The 23,491-nt window shown below is 36.9% G+C and overlaps 1 protein-coding gene across 1 annotated transcript in view; it reads left to right on the forward strand.

Moving 5' to 3' along the window:
• LOC307184616 (uncharacterized protein C1orf185 homolog) overlaps positions 1-11,566 on the forward strand; it is a gene marked incomplete at its 5' end in the record, with an annotated part of 72,168 nt that extends 60,602 nt beyond the window's left edge. Inside the window, 2 exons of the mRNA XM_079918232.1 lie at positions 8,331-8,367; positions 9,573-11,566. Coding sequence (XP_079774358.1) covers positions 8,331-8,367; positions 9,573-9,967 — 432 coding nt within the window. The 3' untranslated portion in view covers positions 9,968-11,566. The remainder of the gene's footprint in view (positions 1-8,330; positions 8,368-9,572) is intronic.
• Positions 11,567-23,491: the final 11,925 nt, after the last annotated feature.

Raw genomic sequence — 23,491 nt, forward strand, 5'->3', positions numbered from 1 at the left:
CACAGGCTTAGTTGCTCCACAGCATGTGGGATCTTCCCGGACAAGGGATCAAACCCGTGTCCCCTGCATTGGCAGGCAGATTCTTAACCACTGTGCCCCAGGAAAGTCCCACTCTACTTTTATTGACTTCTTTAATTTAAATGTATTAATTTAATTTGTTGAGGTGTTCTTTTATTTTAGTTCGTGCTTTTCAGTGTAGAAGTCCTTCACATTTGTTTTAGTTTTATTTATAGTTATTTTTATGCTATGGTAAATAGTATTGATTTAAAAATTTTATTTCCCAACTGTTTGTTGTTAGTAAATATAAATACAATATATTTATCTTATCTTATTCTGAATTATAGACCAAAAAGTTGCAGAGAAATTACCAAACTGTCCTGTATACCCATCACCCACTTCCCCCAATGACATCTTATATAAGTATACTTTATGAAAAGTATACTTTATTATAAGTATACATTATCAGAACCAGGAAATTTAGGCTACAGACCTAACTCAAAGATTACCAGTTTATGCATGTACTCACTTTTTGTTGTTTTTATATATAATTCTATGACATTTTATCATATGTATAGGTTTGTATAACCACCACGACAATCAACATACAGAAGAATTGTTCCATCACCATAAAGGAACTCCCTCATACTACCCTTTATAGTCACTCCCCCACTCCCTTTCCCTAACCTCTGGCAACCACTGATCTTTTCTCCATCACTGTAATTTCTTCATTTCTAGAATGTTATATAAATGGAATCTTATAGCATATGGCCTTTTGAGCTTGGCCTTTTTTCACTTAGCATAATGCCCGTAAGATCCCTCCATATCATTGCATGTATCAATAGTTTTTTCCTTTTTTATTGCTAGTAGTGTAACATTGTGTGGCAATATCACAGTTTGTTTAACCATTTATCCATTGAGGAGTATTTGGGTTGTTTCCATTTAGGAGCTATTACAAAATAAGGATGCCATGATCGTTTGTGTATAGGCTTTTTGGAAAACATTAGTTTTAGTTTCTCTAAAATAAATGCCCAGAAATGCAGTTCCTGGATCATGTGGTAAATATGTTTAATTTTTAAAGAAATTTCCAGATTGATTTCCAGATTGTACCATATTACATATCCACCAGTAACGTATAAGATAATCATGTTTTTGCATCCTCTTTATCATTTGGTACTTAGCAGCATTTTAAAGTTTAGCCATTTAAATGTGTTTAGTGATCTTAATTTGCATTTCTTTAACGGGTAGTGATGTTGAACAGCTTTTCATATTTTTAATTTTCTGCCATCCATATATCTTCTTTGGTGAAGAGTCTCTTCAAGTCTCTTGTGCATTTTCTAACTGGATTACCTTTCTGTTTAAGTTAGAGAGTATATTCTGGATACAAGTCTTTTTGTCAGATATGTTATTACTAATATTTTCTCCCATTTGATGACTTGTGTTTTCATCCTCTCAAAATGAAAAACAGCATAAGTTTTAATTTGGTTAAGTCCAATTTATCCATTTTACCTTTTTGTTTTGTTTTGTTTTTATTGAAGATGGTTGAGTTACAATGTTGTATTAATCTGCTGTACAGCAAACTGATTCATTTATACATATATAGACTTTTTTTTAATATTCTTTTCTGTTACAGTTTACCATAGCATATTGAATATAGTTCTCTGTGCTGTACAGTAGGACCTTGTTGTTAATCCATTCTGCATATGAAAGCTTACATCTGCTAACCTCAACCTCTCACTCCCCCCTCCCCCAACCCCCTCCCCCTTGGTAACCACTAGTCTGTTCTCTATGTCTGTGATTCTGTTTCTGTTTCATAGATAGGTTCATTTGTGTCATATTTTAGATTCCACATATAAGTGATATCATATGGTATTTGTCTTTCTCTTTCTGACTACTTCACTTAGTATGATAACCTATAGTTGCATCCGTGTTGCTGTAAATGGCTTTATATTTTGTTCTTTTTTATGGCTGAGTAGTATTCCATTGTGTATATATATATATATATATATATATATATATATATATATATATATCACATTTTCTTTATCTATTCATCTGTCAATGGACATTTAGGTTGTTTCCATGTCTTGGCTATTGTGAATAGTACTGCTATGAACATAGGGGTGCATGTATTTTTTTGAATCATAGTTTTGCCCAGATACATGCCCAGGAGTGGGATTGCTGGATCATATGGTAATTCTATTTTTAGTTTTCTGAGGAACCTCCATACTGTTCTCCATAGTGGCTGTACCGACTTACATTCCCACCAACAGTGTAGGAAGGTTCCCTTTTCTCCATACGCTCTCCAGCATTTGTTATTTGTAGACTTTTAAATGATGGCCATTCTGACTGGTGAGAGGTGGTACCTCAATGTAATTGATTTGCATTTCTCTAATATTAGCACTGTTGAGCATCTTTCATGTTCCTATTAGCCATCTGTATTTCTTCTTTGGAGAAATGTCTGTTTAGGCCTTCTGCCCATTTTTCATTGGGTTGTTTGCTTCCTTGTTGTTGAGTTGTATATTTTTCCTTTTTGAATCATACTTTAAGTGTCATGTCCAATAACTCTTAGTCTAACCCTAGGTCACAAGGATTTGTTTCTAAGTTCTCTTCTAAAAGTTTCTTAGTTTTAGGTTGCTTTGTTTTATATTTAATAGCTTTATTGAGGTATAGTTCACATACCATACAATTTGCCTTTTTAAAGTGTCTAATTCAGTAGTTTTTAGATAGATATTCACAGAGTTATAGAACCATCTTCACAAGCAGTTTAGGACACCTTTATCACCTCAAAAAGAAACCCTGTACCTTTAGCAATCACTGCCCCTCCATTTTCCTCCAATCCTCCTAGGCCTAGACAACCACTAATCTATACTTTCTGTACCTATAGATTTGCCTATTCTGGAATTTCTTATAAATAGATACATACAATATAAGGTCTCTTGTATCTGCCTTTTCATTTAGCATAATGTTTTCAAGGTCCATCTGTGTTATTGCATATATCAATATTTTATTCTTTTTCATGGCTGAATAATATTCCATTGTGTGTGGATATATCACATTTTGTTTATCCATTTATCAGTTGAAGGACATTTGAGTTGTTTCCACTTCATGACTATTATGAATAATGTCACTATGTATATTCGTATACAAGTTTTTGTGCAGGTATATGTTTTCATTTCTCTTGGGTATATACCAAGGAATGGAAATGCTGTGTCATATGGTAACTCTATGTTTAATTTTTGAAGAATTGCCAGACTTTTTTCCAAAGTGACTGCACCGTTTTATATCCCCACAGGTAGTATATGAAGATTATATTTTGTGGCACCCTTGTTAACCCTTGTTTTTAACCTGTCTTTTTATTATAGTTATCCTAGTGGGCATCAAGTGGTATCTTGTCATGGTTTTGATATGCATTTCCTTAAAGCCTAATGACGTTGAAAATACTTTCATGTGCTTATTGGATATTTGTATATCTTCTTTAGAGAAATATCTATTCAAAGCTTTGTCCATTTTTAAAATTTGGGCTATTTGTCTTTTTGTTGTTGAGTTTTAAGTATTCTTTATATATTCTAGATACATATCCTATATCAGATATATGATTTGTAAAAATTTTCTCCCATTTCATGGGTTGTCTTTTCTTCTTATGGTGTTGTTTGAAGAACCAATGTTTTTAATTTTCTTGAGTCCAGTTTACCTAATTTTTTCTTTTGTCGCTTGTGTCTTTGGTGTCATATCTATAATCATTCCTTAATTGAGGTCATAAAGATTTATACCTCTGTTTTCTTCTAAGAATTTAATAGTTTTAGCTATTATATTTAAGTGTTTGATCCATTTTGAGTTAGTTTTTTGTATATAGTATGAGGTATTGATCCAACTTCACTTATTTGCATGTATAAACCTAGTTGTCCCAACACCATTTGTTGAAAAGAGTATTATTTTCCTATGAAATTGTCTTAGCACTCATGTCAAAAATCAACTGATTGTAAATATGAGCATTTATTTCTGGAATCTCAGTTCTATTCCATTGATCTATATATCTGTCCTTATACCAATACCACGCTGTCTTCATTGCTATAGCTTTGTAGTAAGTTTTGATATCAGTAAGTTCTCCAACTTTGTTCTTCTTTTTCAAGATTGTTTTGGCTATTACCATTTTACATTTTATATTTCTATCTCTGATCCATTTTTAGTTAATTTTTGTATAAAGTGTGAGGTTTAAATCAAAGTTCATTTTGGGGGGCTATTAATGTCATATTATTCCAGCACTAATTTTTGAAAAGGCTATCCTCTTCCATTGAATTGTTTGTGCAAATTTTGTGAAAAATCTGTTGGGCATATATGTGTTAGTCTGTTTCTGCATTCTCTATCTGGTTTATTGACCTGTGTGTCTATCTCTACCAATATGACACTCTAGCTGTATAGTAAATTATAAAATTGAGCAGTACGATTTCTCCAATTTCATTCTTCTTTTTCAACATTGTTTTAGGTTTTCTTATTCTTTTGCATGTCCATATACATTTTAAGGTGAACTTTAGCTAGAAAAAAATCTTGTTGAGATCATGATGAAAATTACCTTTTTTTTTTTCTTTCTTGGCTGCACCACGCAGCATACCCCACACCACATGGGGGTCTTAGTTTCCCGACCAAGGATCGAACCCATGGTCCCTGCAGTGGAAGTGTGGAGTCTTAACCACTGGAATGCCAGGGAAGTCCCAAGAGTTACATTTAGTTTATACATTAGTTTGTAATGAATTGCCATCTTTACTACAGTTGACCTGTGTTCTATGACCTTTATAAATAAATTTATTTATTACTTCTAGTAATTTTTTTGAGGACCACAAAAGGTTTTCTTCATGTACAAGCATGAGATCTGTAAAAAACATCAGTTTTATTTCTTTTCCAATGTTTATGCTTTTATTTTATTTTCGCATCTTATTGCATTGGATGGGACCTCCAGTATAATGATGAACAGAAGTACTGAGAACAGATATCCTTTTTATATTCTGATCTTAGAATACATTCAGCTTTTCATTATTAAATAGGAAATTAGCTATAGATTTTTTGTAGATGCATATAGTCAGATTGAGGAAATTCCCTTCTATTCCTTTTTTCCTGAGAGGTTTGTCTGTTTGTTTTGCCATGAAGGGTTGCTGATATTGCCAAATGCTTTTCCTGCACCTTTTAAAATTGTTCACATGAGTTTTCTCTTTTATTTTGTTAATGTGAATTACATTGAATTTCAAATGTTAAATCAACCCTGTATTCCTGGAATAAACCCCACTGGATTTGATTTACCAATATATTTTAAATAATTTTTGCATCTATGTTAATAAGGGATATTATTCTATAATTTTCTTATCTTGTAATATCTGGTTAGATTTCGGTATCACAGTTTTATTCTCGTCACAAAACAATAGGGAAATGGTTCCTCCTCCTCTACTTTCTGAAAAATTTTTGTGTAGAATTGGCTATATTGCCTTCTCAAACTTTTTTCTAGAATTCACCAATGAAGTCATCAAGGTCTGGAATTTTCTTCAAGAGAAATTTTTTTTTTTTTTTTGGTGGTACACGGGCCTCTCACCGTTGTGGCCTCTCCCGTTGCGGAGCACAGACTCCAGATGCACAGGCTCAGCGGCCATGGCTCACGGGCCCAGCCACTCCGTGGCATGTGGGATCTCCCCGGACCGGGGCACGAACCCATGTCCCCTGCATCGGCAGGTGGACTCTCAACCACTGCACTACCAGGGAAGTCCGAGAAAATTTTTGGCTATGAATTTAGCTCCTTTAACAGATGTGGAACATACAAAATATTTCTATTTTGTATGTTTTAGAAATTTTTTTCAGTAAATTTGTCCATTGTACCTAAGTTGTTAAGTTTATTGGCAGAAAGTTTTTAGTAGTTTCTTCTTATTATGCTTCTAAAATCTATAGAATCTTTAGTGATGGTACTCTTCTTATTCCTGATATTTCTCTTTTCCTAAATCAGTCTTGCCTGGAGTTTTATGCTTTATTATTCTTAGACTTTTGTTCTTTTATAATATAAACATTTAATATTTAAATTTTCCTCTAAGGCCTTCTTTTGTTGCATCTCACAAATTTTATGTTTTGTTTTCATAATTATTTAGTTCAAAATATTTTAAAATTTCCATTGTCTTTCAATGATATTGACATTTTTGAAGAATACAAGCCAGTTATTTTATAGATCATAGACTGTTCCTCAGTGTGACTTTTCCTTGCAGTTTATCACGTCTGAAGGCGTACAGTGTACATCTGCTCTTCACTGGTGATTTTAGCTGATCACATAATCAAGATGATGTCTGTTCTTTCCTCACTGAATTATTTCTGTTTTTACCCTTACAGTTAATAAACAAGCTGTGTGGTGACACTTTGAAAACATGTAAATATCCTCCTCTTCATCAAACTCTACTTACTAGCTATATAAATTATTATTACTGGAGCTAATCTTTACAAAACTGTAACAATATGATGATTTTCTAATTCTGCCACTCCCATCCATATTTGTCATTTGGCTTTCTACTGTGAGAAAGAAGCCCTACCCTCTTCCTTATTTTATTTATTATTAATATAGACTCATGGATTTCTATTTTATTCAGCAGATTATAATCCATTACTATCACTATTTTGATGCTCAAATTTTCCTAAATTTAACCAGTGAGCCACTTGTTTAAGATTATTCCTCTTTTTTATACATCCCCATCATTTTTTTGAGTCTTTACTTACTTCTGATACTATAGTATCATTTTGAAAGAATACTCATTGTATTAATATCCACATATCCTAACATATTTAAAGATTTCCTTACTTTTAGAATTTTAAATTGTAGGTTTTAAAAATGCTAAACAATGTTGTGATGAACATTCTGGTAACTGAATATTTATACAAATCCAAAATTATTTACCTGGCATAATAAATTTCTAGAAATGGATTTGTTAAATTGCCCTCCAGAAAAATTATACCTATTTATATATAACAATATATAAGAATGCCCATTTTGTCATTCCCTTAGTTGGGGTAGAATTTTAATCAGTCTAGGACCTTACTCTGTGGTTTCCAGACCAACAATATCAGCATTACCTGGGAGCCTGTTAGAAATGCAAAATCTCAGACCCTATCCCAAACCTATTGAGTTAGAATATGCATTTTAACAAGCTCCCCCAGGTGATACATAGGCACGTGAAAGTGTGAGAAGCAATGTTCTAATATAATTTGTACAGGAGTCACAAATTGAATTGGTCCTAAATCCAGGCAAGGTAAGTCAGGAGCCTATACTGGCATTTATATTAATAAAAGTTGAAAATGACCAAAAAGTAAAGTAAGTTGTAAAAAAAAAAGTACTTATGTGTTATCCTATATATCCTATATACATATATATATCCTATATACAAAGTAAGTTGTAAAAAAAAAAAAGTACTTATGTGTTATCCTATATATATGACCAAAAAGTAAAGTAAGTTGTAAAAAAAAAAAGTACTTATGTGTTATCCTATATATATGTATACCCTATATATATGTATATCCTAAGCAAGCCTTTTTCGGTGAACAAGACAATGAAAATCAGCATAGAATACCCACACTCTTCCCCTGTAACACGAGACAGTATTATCTCTCTGTCTTCACCCACTGCATACCAAACACCCTATGCACTAACTCATTGTTTATCTAGTGGTCTAAGGAAAAACTGAATCAGAACTGCTTGAGGAGTGTGTTACACTGCATACTCCTAAACCCTACTGCCAGAAAATCTGTTTTAGTAGGGTCTGATATTATGTCCAAGAATCAGCATTTTAATAAACACACCAGGTGATTCTGATGCCCTGTTTGAGAACTACTACACCACCACACTTCCCAGAACACATCTGGAATGTATTGTTTGATCAAATGTTTTACTTGCTTCAAAAGAATAGTCGCATTTTTATAAAAGCCTTCTGCCAGAATTCACTTTCTTGTTGTTATTAGTTAATAGAATGAGCAAGTCTAGGAATTGTAATTACTTTTTTAGCCCTCTCTAGTTTTAACCAAGTGACTCTAAGTTAGTGAGAATGGAGAGAAATAATCCTGTTGAACTCTATTTCACCCTTCCTTCCCTATCCTGGAGACTGCCTTCTTGAACCAATTCACATTCTTTTCAGATGATACCTCAACACTTTTTCTTTCCTGTCAATATAGTTTGGTAAAATAAATTCATATCGTGGAAAATATGATTCTATCAAAAATTTATTATGATGTTAAAATATATTATTCTTATATAAATATATATCAAATTGTTTAAAAACTATTAATTTTTAAAACACAAATAACATTTTTTTATGTAGGAGGAGCAAAGAAAAAAGGAAAGAGCACATAAAAAAGGTACTTTCTCTCAACAATTTATTAGAATAAATTGTAATCAACTTCCAGCAATTCACATTTTAAAGAATCAAGAGGCTATCCTAAATATATCCTAAGTATCTAAATATTTTTTTAAATCATAAAAACTCAAGGGAAACTTTTATTAGTATATGAATGGGCATATATTTTTTAGAAAACAAGATTTATAATGTCTTGTCTTAAATTAAAATGTGAAATTTTAATTTTTGTCCCTTCTTTAAATCCAAAGGTATCACAGTCAATGCCATATAGTAATGATGGAGAGTTAAAAGACATGAGTGTTTTGTAACCCTTTAGATATTGACTTAGTACCTCAAATCATTACCCTCCTACATAATTTTAGAAATGCTGAATGTAAAATGTAATAAGGTATTTAAAACAGCATTAACAATGTTATATATTCATATCAAAAATTAACATGTAAAATATTATAAAAGATATTTTAGGATATTGTGTAAATGTGATCTTTTCTAAAACTTAACATTTTTTATTTACAACTGTGCAGCATAAATAATGTAGTGGGAGAAGCACGGGACTTAGAGTAACACAAATCTAGATTGAAGTCCATTTTGTATCTGATTTTGGTGACATTCCTTTAAGTCTCAGTCTCAGTCATATCTTTTGTGAAGTAGAGCTAATAACTACCTTGAAGAATAACTGAGAGGATAAATGAGATCTGGAAGTATATTGAACTGCTTTGTAAATTGTAAGGCACTATATGAATGTTAGTTGTTACTTTACTTGGTATAAAGCCAACTCATAGGCCCTTCCCACTGTGGATCAAACATTTTGTAATCTACCTGCTTAAGGAGGCATTTTAAAATTTATTTTTTAAATAAGACAATATTTAGCTATAAATAGTTAAGAAACTGTCTACCATCTCTAATTTTAAGGAACATTCCAGAACTGAGCTTTCTAGCCTGTTTAGAATCTTCTCCTGTTAAAACAGGTTGATTTTATTTAGAATAGATTTTTGTACTCTTGATTATCATGAAAATATTGCTGATTCCCCATTACATACTTAACATTGTATGGATGATGATAGCAACTTAGCATTTTCACTGTTGCATCATCCTGTTCATTAAAACCCTAAGAAGAGTTTGAATTTTAGAAAGTAACATTATCCTTATAATTAAGATTTGGCTCATAAATATGTAATATTCATAGTAAATCTAATTTTTTTACAGCAATTAAAGATTATTCTAAAGATGAATTCTGCCTTGCAACAAAAATGGTCATTTGTGACTCCTCAGAGACTAGCTCGGCAACAAATCCCGGCAGTGTTACCTTAAGCTTATCAACGTTACCATCTGATTCTTATTACAGCCAAAGTATAGAAGTAACTGATGACTGGTTTTCTGATGATTCCCTAGTGAAAAAGAGCCCTCCAATGCCTTTTCTCAGGGAGCCTGTAATGGAGAAAGTATTTTCATACTTGTCAACCATTCCATTAGAAGAATGTACTGGAAATGTACTAAATATGACACTTTATGATGGTCAAAAAGATGACAACATTAAGGGAATATTTACACGAAGAAATACAGAGGTTGAAATACAAAACCTTCAACATAATATTGAATGACTTTTTTCTTTTGAAACTTTGTGTACACTGAAATCATGTAAAGTTAAAACTGAATTACCAGCTTCTGAGTCTCTTAACATGTCCATGCTAATATTGCTTCTCTTGATCTTTACCATAGAGTGGTCCTACTTCCCTTGCCAATTATTTCTAGAAACAAAATTACAGGAAGAACTAGAGCAATATCATAAACATTAAGTTTAACTCCTTGTATCTCATCAAAGGGCATAATAAATAATAGGAATGTATTTCAACACATAGGAGAAATACTTTAAGAAATCTTCAGCACAAATACATTTTTAATAAAACATTTGCAGCATTTCTTTATACTTTGACATTTTCAGTTTTATTTCAATGTGGGTAAGGCTGGGCAGAATACTTCCGTCAGCTATTCTGAATTTTAAATACATAAATCACCTACCATTTAAATCTTATTATGCCATGACTTTCGTAAGCAATATAACTTTGCTCCTCTAGAGGAGCCTGGAACACTGTGAAGAATACAGAAAATAATTTTCTTTGCCCTTTCCCATGTCTGTTTCTCAGAATAGCCCTCCAGCCCTTACCCCACTATGATGAAGATGTGAGCAACTATGTTCATAGACATGTGACTCAAGCTAGATGAATCAGAATTCCTCTCTAATTTGAGAGACCCTTGGTCAAATTTCTATTTATGGCGCTGAGGGATTTCTGACACCCACCCTGTAATTGATCTCTTTTAATCTCTTTCTCACAAATACCCTTCATGTAATTAGTCTCTGTTTTTCTTTCTCTTGGGAAAAACAATTAACAAAATATAATATTACCTTTTGTGCTTAAAATACTCATACCAGGACCTGTGCATATCTTCCCAAGAGATAAATCATGCCTATTACAATAAATGAAAAGAAACTTGTCTCAAATATGGTAGTAGCATTATCCAGGCTGATCACTTCCCTCCTAGGGGGAATATTAAAAAGTATTAGAACACCTCTCTCTGTTGAAGCACCTGGTCATTTCTACTGGTTATAGTTGTGAGAAAATCTCATGGGTTGTGAGAACATCTCTCTATATCCATCCCTAAATCAAAATAAGCTATTTCAGCTCAAGGTTTGTAAGGAGTGGTAAAAAGTATTTTGAATTGGTCTCTGTCTCTTGGTGTTCTACCAACTTCTATCTTACTGTCTCAGAGAAGAAAGTCATCTCTAAATCTGGTAAGATTCTAAAGCTTCCCTAGGAATTTGGGGTTGAAGATAAGAGATTCTAGCCTTAGCCTGACTAATCTCTGGAATAGAGGAAACATAAATTAGGTAGCTATGAGTTGCCATGTCCCACCCTGTGGTTTAGAAAGAAAAAAAACAGGAAATCTGCAGTGAGAGAGCAGTGAAATATTTGCAAACTGAAGAATAGAAATGAGAGATGAGGAGAATGTGATTCCTGGCTTTCTAACGGTGCTCCATTCCCTTGTTCCAGCCCTTCGTGTTTCCCACCCTTGGCTTAGTAAGGCAACCTTGTATCCTAATTATAAATTCCCCTTTTTGCTTAAGCTAACAAGATTTGATTTCTGTTACTAGCCGCCATCCCTGAGCCCTGTTTTTAACTGTTTTTCTTAGCTTTGGTAAGGTACCCTTGTAATTTTTAAATAAACTACCTTTTTCGCATAAAGTAGAATCTTGTTTCTGTTACTATAACCAAAGCATCCTAACCAAATTCTTGTCATTACAAATGAGAAATAAAGAGATCTATGCACTTAAAGTAATTGTCACACTGTAGTGATAGAATAAACTGAGTTTATTTCTTCAAAACCTAATACATTTACTTGTTTATTAAAATGTTACTTTGTATCATAGGTATATACATTGTTCTATTCGAAAAGCCTAATGAGCAGTTCATATGAAATTACACCAGTCTAAAATAATCTTATTTTCAAGAACTGTGAAGGATCTGAGATTTCACCATCCATACCAGCTGACAAGTTAACCTGCAACAGTTTCATGTCTCTTAGGTCAGTGACAAAGGACAGTCATAGCAATAGCAATAGCAATAGCCAAAGTAACATCATTTTTGCCTCATTTCCTGAGCCCCAGTTCCCACGGGGCAGTAGGAAGAGGCCCAAATAATACCTGCACAGTGGATTGCATAACGGGAAAGGAACACTGAATGAGGGAAACAGATATTTTATAATGGGCAGTAAGCACACGTGCCCTTTGTACCATAGGAAGCCACAATATATTCCAAGACTCTTTGCTACATAAACGTCCTTGAAAAGAGTTTGGCAGTCTGTGTCTCTGCTCACAGGCATGAAGAAATACAAGAGATCCATAATTAACATTGCCATAGGGTGTTGGTTACAGTTTTTTTTTTTAATCACAAATACCTGGAAACCAACGCAAATTAGCTTAGGAAAAATTTTTTATTTTGTAAATAGAATCAAATAATGGTTAAGCAACTAAATACAGGAAACACAAGGTTGTAACTGGGCCTCAGGAACAGACAGAACAGGCTCAAAGTCCATCAGGAATTTCTCTATTCATACCAGTCAAGTTTTGATTGGGGAAAATGAACCACTATCATGTATGAGAAAAGGAATTTATTACAGGAATTATATCTTACATGTTGTAGGAGAAGCTGGGGAAGTGAAGTAAGTTTAGGAGAGAAGTCAGAGAATCAGAGAAGTCACCAGTCAGATAATCTGAGAAGCCACCTTGTCCAACTGCCACAGTGAGACTGTGGAGTGGGGGGAGAGGGGTGGGGGAAAGGCTTGTGAGAATATCTACAGGAAGATGTGCCTCTGAGTAGCTACTGCCTTGACAGTATTTTGCCAACTCTCTGGTGGTGACCCTGGGCCCTGGGGCCATTGTTTGTCAATAGGGTCAGCAGTTAGGAGGAAAAGCTGGACATTGGGAAGAAGGACTGGAAACACGACAGAGGAGAGTGAGGGCAATTTGGAACCCACTGTCCTCTCTGCTGTTGCCACATCTAAGCATGATGACCTTCACAGAGAAATGGCTTCTGCTTAAATTCTGCCTTCCAAATGTTGCACATATTCCTCTCTTGGCCAACTCTAGCCCGGAATCATACAGGGGAAAGGATACTGGGAAACATAATTTGAGCTTAATGAGTTAACAGAGTACAAATCACCTCAGTCCACTCATCAGTTTGGCATTCATTTACACTTTAACAATATTTAAAACTTCTGTATAACAAAATAGCAATCATGTTCTTACATTCCATGATGCAAGATCCCTCCTATAATAAACAATACACCAACACTCTCCCCAGTGGAGGATACAAAGTCCCTAAGGTTAGCCACTATTCACATGTGCTAGTACGGGAATGAGATAGGGGAAGAAAAGTAGGAAGTGAAATGCCTGTAACTACTACCATCATTTTTGTAACTTGTCACATGGTCACAGCTGAGACAGAAAGTAAAGGATTCACTACTGGATTACCAGGAGTAATAGAAGAGTCACTCTCATTTTCACCCTTTCTCTCTTGGACCTGAGAATCCTAGCCAAGAGACAAACAGCACCGTATCTTAGTACCTGAACATATACCACATCCTGGAGGATATTATCTGTCTGGGCCATGAAAATTATTGCCACTAAAACTGGGTCTTCAAAAAGTGCCCCCCACCAACCTCCACACCATTCTATCAGTTCTTGCTTTGGGTAATGGGGAAAATGGTAAGAAGAGTTAATTCCATGAGCATGACCCTACTGACATACCTCATTTCATCTTAAGTAAAATTATTTTCTGGTCAGAAACAATCTTTTCAGATACCATGATGGTGAATGTGGTACCCTGAAATCCAGGGATGGTGGTAATGGGAGAAGCACGGTGGTCTAGAAAGGCAAATCCATATCCAAAGTGAGTGTATATTCCAGTGAGAACACAGGTGATGTCTTTCTCTTGGTAGAAGTGGTCTGATGTAATCCACCTGTTACCAAGTGGCTGACTTATACTCCCCCCAGGGAATGGGAAATCAGTGTTAGTCTCTGCTGTTGGCAGATGGGGCTCTCAGAAGTGGCTATAGTCATGTCAGCCTTAGTGAGTGGAAGTCCATGTTCCTAAGCCCATGAGTAACTTTCATCCCTTCCAACATGGCAAGTTTGTTCATGAGTCCATTGGGCAAGGTCAAGGGTAGCTGTTGGAAGAGGCTGACTAACATCCATGGAACAGATCATCTTGTCCACTTGATTATTAACGTCTTTTTCTGATATTGCCCTTTGGGGAGCATTTACAAGGGACTCAAATTTATCTTCACATTCTGTGCCCATTCAGAGTAATTTACCTACATATATCTTCCTTAGACTCCTTGTACTCCTTACAAGTCTGCAACCATCCAGCCAAATCCTTAGCCACTGCCAATGAATCAGTGAAAATCTATACAGTCTGAACATTTGTTCTTCCAGGCTATACAGATAGGTCACCGCTCAGTTATGCCTACTGAGACTGTCTTTCACTACTGCCCATCAGAGCCATACATGAGCAGGGCTATGGTACCCCAGCTGTGAATTTTTAGCTGATGCTGGCATACCATGCAGAACTATCTGTGAACCAGGGTCAAGGATTTTCTTCCTCAGTCAATTGGTGACAAGTCATAGATATATGTTGAAAGAGAGAAGACCATACAGCAGCAGTAAGAGCCACAAGTATATTAACCATTTCCTCATACAATTCCTTTGTGACTTCAGAATCCACTCAAATTCAATTTTATATGTTTTAATGCCATTTTTGATCTAGTGTAGATCTGTATGCCTAACTTTACGTATTAGTGAATCAGAGAACATCCAGTTCATGGTGAGCAGCTCAACTCAAAGGTAACTTGGTGGCCATGGTCACATGGTAAGTCTCTACTAGTCTAGTGGCAAGCTAGGTGGTGTTTCCAAAAGGAGAATAATTATTGGCAGGTGATAACATAGCTTTGTTTGGAATCCTATAAACTCTGATCAACCTATATTTGCCTGCTAAAGTCTTCATACAGTATCCCTATCTGCCAGAAACTTCAAATAATATGGATCTGCTGGACCATATGGCCCAAGGGACAGAAAAACTAACTTGGTAACCTGTACCTGCTGCAGAGCCTTCTATTCTTCTGGGCACTACTCAGAATTGGAACTCTTCCAAGTTATTCAGTGAGTCAAAGTAGCACCCCCAAATGAGGTTTATGTTGCCTCCAATATCCATTGTGCCTCTTTCTTAGTGGTTGGAGGAGTCAGATGCAGCAACTAGTTTTTCATCTTGGAGCATCTGGACATGCTCCAGACCACTGGATGCCTAGAATTTACTGAGGCAACAGGCCCTTGAATTTTGTGGAACTTATTTCCACCCTCTGACGTGCATATATCTTATCAAACTATCTAGGATAGTTACTAATTCTCACTCACTATGTCAAGTCAGCATGGTACCACAAATATCCTGTGGTGTCCATTCTTGTGTAATAAAGAAGATCAAGACCCATTTGGGCTAGATTATGACAGGGGGTTAGAAAAATAATATAACCCTGGGGTGGAACAGTGAAGGTGTAGTGCTGATCCTTCCAGATGAAACAAAACTGCATCGTGTGGTCAACTGCATGTTGTGGTCAAAGTGTTGATTTTTTGCTGCAATGAAACAACACCCAAACAGAACCTGTAATTAGAGGGACTACATGAATAAGTCATTTGGAACAATCCACTTTCATTTTCTAGGATCTATCTGTCTTCTGCACAGGCCAAATAGGCAAGCTGAAAGAAGATGTGGCAAGAATCACCATCCCTGCATCCTTCAACATTAATCTCTCCAATGTCTCTATGTGCTATTGCTTTTGGTTTGTTATTTTGGTATGGGGAAGCACTTCTAGTGCCTTCCACTTGGCTTTTGCTACCATAATAGCTCTCATTCCATGGGTTAGAGAACCTATATGGAGATTTTGTTAGGTATGTCTATTCCAATTATGCTTTCTGGAACTGGAGAGAGAACCATGGATTTGGTTTGGAATTTACTGGTCCATCATTGAGATGGACCCAAACCACCACTACATTAGTGACCTGAGCTCCATAAACCCCTATTTGACTAGTGGACTACCGTGACATTTTAGAACTCCAGTAATTAGTGTCAGTTCACAAAAATTATCTAGTAATCCGTTTTTAAAATCTGGTTATTTCCCTTAGCCTAATGCACCATCACACTGGCAAATGGTTGCAAATATCTGGGGGGGAAGCCTAGGAGGAAGATTTACAGTGTCAATTTTTAGGAGAGCAGCAGGGTCCTTCATCAAAGGCCATCTTTTATCCAAAGGGCTCTGGTCTGAGAACAAGCTTAAATCTGGGATGTGGTTGAGCAGCCACCACTCAATTATATTGTAGTGATTCAAATTAGACCTATTTTTTGAGCTAGAACTTTTCCTCTTATTCAGATCAAGTTAGTCTTTATAGGTTAAATCTGTCTCCACTGTGGTAGACAACAGCTGAAGTGTCTGTTTGGCTCTTTCAGCTCTTGTTTTGCCCCTGGATAACTTGGATTTTCACCTATGTAACAGTTCAAGAGTGAGCCGTGGCAGAGGACCAGAACAAATATTTTCCCAAAGAAGACATACAAATGGCCAACAGACACATGGATAGTTCCTCAGTATAACTGATCATCAGAGAAACTGAAATCAAAACCTCAATGAGATGTTACCTCACACCTTTTAGAATGGTTGTCATCAAAAAAACAAGAGATAACAGGTGTTAGCAAGGATGTGGAGAAAATGGAACACTTGTGCACTGTTGGAGGGAATGTAAATAGGTGCAGCCATTATGGAAAACAGTACGGAGATTCCTCAAAAAATTAGAAGTAGAACTACCATGTGGTCCAGGAATTCTTCTGGGTACATATCCAAAGGAAATGAAAACACTATCTCAAAGAGGCATTTGCATCCTTATATTCATTGTAGCATTATTTGCAATAGCTAAGACACTGAAACAAGTGTCCATCAACAGATGAATGGAAAAGGAAAATTTGGTATATTTGGAAATACCAAATATTTGGTAAAAAGGAAATACCAAAAAGGAAATACCAAATATTTGGTAAAAAGGCAAATTTGGTATATTCCACAGTGGAATAGTGTATAGGACTATATAGTGGACATCTTGCCGTTTGTGACAACATAGATGGACCTCAAGAGCATCACGCTAAGAGAAATAAGTCAGAGAAAGGCAAATACTGTATGATCTCACTTATATGTGGAATTTCAAAAAGCAAAACTCATAGAAACAAAGGACAGATGAGTGGTTGCCAGAGGCTAGGGATGAGGGGTGGAGGAAGTGGGTGAAGTTGGTCAAAAGGTACAAACTTCCACTTATGAGATAATTTCTGGGATATAGTGTACAACATGGTGACTTTAGTTAACAACACTGTATTATATATTTGAATGTTGCTAAGAGAGTAGACCTTAAAAGTTCCTATCACAAGAAAAAAAAAAACTGCAACACTGTGTGCTGATGGATGTTACTTATTGTGACAACCGTCTTGCAATACATACATGTATGAAATCATTATGCTGTACACCTTAAACTAATATGTCAATTACATCTCAATAAAACTGGAAAAAATTTTAAATAAATAAAAATAAATTTTAAAAAATATTATGCCCTGGATTGCAGGGGCATTTATATGCAGATTTGGGGCTCCATATCAATTTAAGCAATCACCCATAGATGAAGGTACTTTGTGAGAGTCCATTAATCCAGTGGAGAAGTTCCAAAACACCATCGAAGAAAAAAAAATCTGAAAATAAATATATTGAAGAGGGTTAGAGAAAGAGTTTCACTTTGCCCATGTCACCTGTACCTCAAGGTGGCAGGACCTGGTGCCAGGAAGACCCTCACAGCCTGCAATTTTTCCCGCAGGAGAAAGGGAGAGCATGTGAGTGAGTGCCTGCCTCTCCCAGCTGTGCTCAATGCTGCCCAAGAGGTCCACTTCCTTCTTGCCTAACTCAGGTTACTGAGGTGATCTGCGAGGCTGTGCAATTGGGAGAGGTGGGGAGCACAGGGACACAGTTGTGTCCCTTTGATGTACTTGGAATATATCAAAGGGACACAGCTTCACGCTTCTTCCTACCAACTGATCTGTGGATTCTATCTAAAAGGCCAACCATGAGACACTGGGAATGCCTTATCTTAACTGGCTCATGAGAACCCTCAGCTCTCTGTGCATCTGCCCTATATTCACAACCTCCCCATGGCTGGTTCCCAGCATGAGCTCCTATGGACAGTGAGAGCTAGCACTTGCAGATGTCTAGCAAACAAGCACAGAAAGTGATCCCAACTCTGTAGGACTGGGAGAATGCTCATAAACTTGAGTATTTCAGGGTACTGCCCAAGGGGGGAAAAGAGGAGGCCTTCAGCACCCAGCCTATCTTCGCAGGATTGAGAAAAGGCATGCAATCTTAAGAATTCTCCCCTAAGAGAGAGCGAGAAGTGTAGACTGGGCACATGCATAGAAAAGATCTGTAAAAGCCTCAGAATTCCTTGCTGGACTAAGAAATGAAGGTATCTCTCTCCTGAAGCCAGTCAGTAAATATTGGAGGAGCTGACTTCTTCAAATGTGATGAAAACAATGCAAAACTTCAAGAAATATGAAAAAATCAAAGAAATAGTATACCACCAAAGGAACACAATAATTTTCTAGTAACCAGCCCCAAAGAAATGGAGATCAACAACTTGCCTGGCAAAGAATTCAAAATAATTTGTTTATTTTTGTTTTTTGGCCAAGCTGCATGACATGTAGAATCTTAATTCCCTGACCAGGGATCAAACCTGTGCCCCCTGAAGTGGAAGAATGGAGTCTTAACAACTGGACCTCCAGGGAAGTTCCTCAAAATAATTGTTTTAAGGAAACTCAGCTACAAGAGATCACACAACTCAATGAAATCAGGAAAACAGTATGTGAACAAAATAAGAGGTTTAGCAAAGAAAAAAATTATTTTTTAAATTCTGCAGCTGAAGAATAGAATGAATAAAATAAAAAATGTGATAGGGAGCATCAACAATAGACTTAATCAAGCTGAAAAAAAAATCTGTGAATTCAAAGACGTCATTTGAAATTATCCATCCATCATCAGAGGAATACATATTTTAGTTTATTTAGCTAATTTTACACCTCAAGGAACTAGAAAAAGAACAAACTAAGGCCCAAGATAGCAGAAGAAAGAAAATAACAAAGATCAGAGCAGAAAAAGTATCAATATATGGACCAGAAAAATAGTAGGAAAAAAAATCAATGAAACAGAGCTGTTTTAAAGAAAAACAAACAATACTGACAAATTTTCCTCTTGACTAAGAAAAAAGAGAAGATTCAAATCAGTAAAATCAGAAATGAAAGAGAAGACATTACGACTGATACTGCAGAAACACAAAGGAGCATAAAAGACCATTATGAACAATTATATGACAACAAATTGGACAACCTAACAGAAACAGATAAATTCCTAGAAATATAATCTGCCAATATCAAATAGATAAAAATTTTGAATCACTATGTTGTACACCTGAAACTAATATAATAATATTATAAATCAACTATACCTCAATAAAAACTTTTAAATAAAATAAAATTTTATTTAATTTTTGAAAAGACTGAATCATGAAGAAATAGAAAGTATGAATAGACCTATAACTAGTAAGAAGATTAAATTAGTAATCAAAAATCTCCCAAAAAAGGAAAAGTCCAGGACAAGTTGGTATACCTGGTAAATACCAAACATTTACAGAGAAATTAATGCCAATCCTTCTCAAACTCTTCCAAAAAATTTAAAGTAGATGGAACACTTCCATACTCAACTCGCAAGGCAAGCATCACCCAGTTAACAAAGCCAGACAAGGATATTGCAAGAAAAGAAAATTACAGACCAACATCCCTGATGCACATAGATGCAAAAATCCTCAGCAAAATATTAGCCAACCAAATTCAACAATACATTAAAATAATCATAAACCATAATCAAGTGGAATTTATTCTGGGGATGCAAAGATGATTCAATATCCACAAATCAGTAAACGTGATACATCACATTAACAAAATTAAAGATAAAAATCATATGATCATCTCAATCGATGCAGAAGCATCTGATAAAACTCAACATCCATTCATGATAAAAACTGTCACCAAAGTGAGTATTAAGGGAATGTACCTCAACATAATAAAGACCATACACTACAAGCTCACAGCTAACATCATACTCAATGGTGAAAAGCTGAAAGCTTTTATTGTAAGATCAGGAATAACACAATGATGCCCACTCTCACCACTTTTATTCAGCATAGGTCTAGAAGTCCTGGCCAGAGAAATGAGGCAAGAAAAAGAAATAAAGTTATCCAAATGGGAAAGGAAGAGTGAAATTGTCTCTATTTGTAGATGACATGATATTATATATAGAAAACCCTAAAGACTACCAAAAAAACTGTTAGAACTAATTAAAAGATTCAGTAAAGTTGCAGGATACAAAATCAACATACAAAAATCACTTGCATTTTGATATGCTAACGATAAACTATATGAAAGAGACATTAAGAAAGCAGTTCCATTTACAGTCACATTAAAGACAATAAAATACTTAGGAATAAACGTGACCAAGGAGGTGAAAGACTTGTACACTGAAAATTGTAAGACGCTGATGAAAAAAACTGAACAAGACACAAATGGATTGGAAGAATTAATATCAATAAAACACCCATGCTCCCCAAAGTGATCTACAGATTCAATGTAATCTTTATTAAAATTCCAATGGCATTTTTCACAGACACAGAAAAAAACCCCTAAAATTTATATGGAACCACAAAAGACTTTAAATAGCCAAAGCAATCTTAAGAAAGAAAAACAAAGGTGGAGGTATCACTTCCTGATGTCAAATTATATTACAAAGCTATAGTAATCAAGTAATCAAGTAATCAATAATCAATCAAGTAATCAATAAAATATAGTAATCAAGACACTATGGTACTGGCATAAAAACAGACACTTAGAACAATGGAATGAAATAGAGAAGCCACAAATGAGCCCACCAACTAATCATTGACAAAGGCACAAAGAACATAAAATGGGGAAAGGATAGTCTCTTTAATGAATACTGTTGGGAAAACTAGATATTCACATGCTAAAGAATGAAACCAGACCTCTATCTTACACCACTCACACAGATTAAAGACTTAATGTAAGTCTGGAAACTGTCAAAACTCCTAGAAGAAAACACAGGGAAAAAATTCCTTGATGTTGGTCTTGGCAATGGTATTTTGTATTTGACACCAAAAGCACAGGCAACAAAAGCAAAAGCAAACAAGTGACACTACATCAAATGAAAAGGATTTTGCACAGCAAAAGAAACCAATAACAAAATGAAAAGGAGAGATACACCAGAAATACATCTACGCGTGGAACAACTCCTACAGAACACCTACTGAACGCTGGCAGAAGACCTCAGACCTCCCAAAAGGCAAGGAACCCCCCACGTACCTGGTTAGGGCAAAAGAAAAAACTAAACAGAGACAAAAGGATAGGGACGGGTCCTGCACCAGCGGGAGAGAGCTGTGAAGGAGGAAAAGTGTCCACACACTAGGAAGCCCCTTCGCGGGTGGAGACTTTGGGAGGCGGAGTGGGGGAGCTTGGGAGCCGCGGAGGAGAGCACAGCAACAGGGGTGCGGAGGGCAAAGCGGACAGACTCCAGCGCAGAGGATCGGGCCGACCGGCACTCACCATTCGAGAGGCTTGTCTGCTCGCCCGCCGGGGCGGGCGGGACTGGGAGCTGAGGCTCCGGCTTTTGTCGGAGCGCCGGGAGAGGACTGAGGTTGGCGGCGTGAACACAGCCTGCAGGGCGTTGGTGCGCCGCGGCTGGCCGGGAGAGAGTCCGGGGAGGGGTCTGGACCTGCCGAAGAGGCAAGAGACTTTTACGTCCCTCTTTGTTTCCTGGTGCACGAGGAGAGGGGATTAAGAACGCTGCTTGAGAGAGCTCCAGGGACGGGCGCGAGCCACGGCTAAGAGTGCGGAGCCCAGAGACGGACATGGGACGCTAAGGCCGCTGCTGCCGCCGCCAGGAGGCCTGTGTGCGAACACAGGTCACTAGCCACACGCCCTTCCGGGGAGCCTGTGCAGCCCGCCACTGCCAGGGTCCCGGGATCCAGGGACGGCTCCCCGGGAGAGCGCACGGCGCGCCTCAGGCTGCAGCGTCACGCCGGCCTCTGCCGCTGCAGGCCCGCCCCGCACTCCGTGACCCTCCCTACCCCCCGGCCTGGGTGAGCCAGAGCCTCCGAATCAGCGGCTCCTTTAACCTCGTCCTGTCTGAGCAAAGAACAGACGCCCTCCGGCGACCTACACGCACAGGTGGGGCCAAATCCAAAGCTGAGCCCCTGGGAACTGTCAGAACAAAGAAGAGAAAGGGAAATCTCTCCCAGCAGCCTCAGAAGCAGCGGATTAAAGCTCCACAATCAACTTGATATACCCTGCATCTGTGGAATACCTGAATAGACAACGAATCATCCCAAATTAAGGAGCCCTGTGGATGAAAGGCTCTTGGTGCTGCAGCCAGGACTCAGTGCTGTGCCTCTGAGGTGGGAGAGCCAACTTCAGGACACTGGTCCACAAGAGGCCTCCCAGCTGCACATAATATCAAACAGCAAAAATCTCCGAGAGATCTCCATCTCAACGCCAGCACCCAGCTTCACTCAATGACCAGCAAGCTACAGTGCTGGACATCCTATGCCAAACAACTAGCAAGACAGGAACACAACCCCACCCATTAGCAGAGAGGCTGCCCAAAATCATAGTAAGTCTACAGACACCCCAAAACACACCACCAGACGTGGACCTGCCCACCAGAAAGACAAGATCCAGCCTCATACACCAGAACACAGGCACTAGTACCCTCCACCAGGAAGCCTACACAACCCACTGAACCAACATTAGCCACTGGGGACAGACACAAAAAACAACAGGAACTACGAACCTTCAGCCTGCAAAAAAGGAGACCCCAAACACAGTAAGATAAGCAAAATGAAAAGACAGAAAAACACACAGCAGATGAAGGAGCAAGATAAAAACCCACCAGACCTAACAAATGAAGAGGAAATAGGCAGTCTACCTGAAAAAGAATTCAGAATAATGATAGTAAGGTTGATCCGAAATCTTGGAGATAGAATGGACAATAGAATGGACAAATTGCAAGAATCAGTTAACAAGGACCTAGAAGAACTAAAGATGAAGCAAGCAACGATGAACAACACAATAAATGAAATTAAAAGTACTCTAGATGGGATCAATAGCAGAATAACTGAGGCAGAAGAACGGATAAGTGACCTGGAAGATAAAATAGTGGAAATAACTACTGCAGAGCAGAATAAAGAAAAAAGAATGAAAAGAACTGAGGACAGTCTCAGAGACCTCTGGGACAACATTAAACGCACCAACATTCGAATTATAGGGGTTCCAGAAGAAGAAGAGAAAAAGAAAGGGACTGAGAAAATATTTGAAGAGATTATAGTTGAAAACTTCCCTAATATGGGAAAAGAAATCGTTAATCAAGTCCAGGAAGCA

Source organism: Stenella coeruleoalba (genome assembly GCF_951394435.1).
Source record: "Stenella coeruleoalba genome assembly, chromosome: 1".
Classification (NCBI taxonomy): domain Eukaryota; kingdom Metazoa; phylum Chordata; class Mammalia; order Artiodactyla; family Delphinidae; genus Stenella; species Stenella coeruleoalba.